Below are 703 nucleotides of genomic sequence, written 5' to 3'. Positions count from 1 at the left end.
ACCACTGCTCAATTAATGAGTTGGTCGCGCGTATGCAGAGGAGAGCGGGCTGGCGAGGCCTAAGCAGTGAATGAACCACTGCTCAATTAATGAGTTGGCCGCGCGTATGTAGAGGAGAGCGGGCTGGCGAGGCCTAAGCAATTAATTAACCACTGCTCAATTAATGAGTTGGCCGCGCGTATGTAGAGGAGAGCGGGCTGGCGAGGCCTAAGCAGTGAATGAACCACTGCTCAGTTAATGAGTTGGTCGCGCGTATGTAGAGGAGAGCGGGCTGGCGAGGCCTAAGCAGTGAATTAACCACTGCTCAATTAATGAGTTGGCCGCGCGTATGTAGAGGAGAGCGGGCTGGCGAGGCCTAAGCAGTGAACTAACCACTGCTCAATTAATGAGTTGGCCGCGCGCACGGCGAGGAGAGCGGGTTGGCGAAGCCGGAGAGTCCGAGCGTGCCATACCTGAAGAGCCGCACCGAGGTCAGAGAATGGTGCCGTGCCACGTACGCACCGAGGTCAGTACAGTACCGTCACAGTGCCGTGCCGCGTGCGCACCGAGGTCAGAGATGGTACTGTGCAGCGTACTCAGAGCACCGCGTGAGTACGAGGGGGGGGTGCGGAGTGCGGTTGAGTACGCGGCCCTCTCGAGCGCTAGTTGGGAGAAAAGAAAGACGCGTGTTCCGCTTCTAGCGTGCCGTGCAGCTGCTTGAACT

At 58.2% G+C, this 703-nt stretch overlaps 1 protein-coding gene across 1 annotated transcript in view; it reads right to left on the bottom strand.

Moving 5' to 3' along the window:
- EMIHUDRAFT_365969 (hypothetical protein) overlaps positions 1-703 on the bottom strand; it is a 1,815-nt gene continuing 1,112 nt past the window's right edge. The window contains exons 4-6 of the mRNA XM_005781377.1: positions 691-703; positions 430-452; positions 1-207 (exon numbers count right to left, since the gene is read on the bottom strand). Of these exons, the coding sequence (XP_005781434.1) occupies positions 161-207; positions 430-452; positions 691-703 (83 nt within the window). The 3' untranslated portion in view covers positions 1-160. The remainder of the gene's footprint in view (positions 208-429; positions 453-690) is intronic.

Source organism: Emiliania huxleyi, assembly GCF_000372725.1.
Source record: "Emiliania huxleyi CCMP1516 chromosome Unknown EMIHUscaffold_202, whole genome shotgun sequence".
In the NCBI taxonomy this organism is placed as follows: domain Eukaryota; phylum Haptophyta; order Isochrysidales; family Noelaerhabdaceae; genus Emiliania; species Emiliania huxleyi.
The sequence above is the reverse complement of the archived record's forward strand: the minus strand, read 5'-3'. Positions and strand labels throughout refer to the sequence as shown.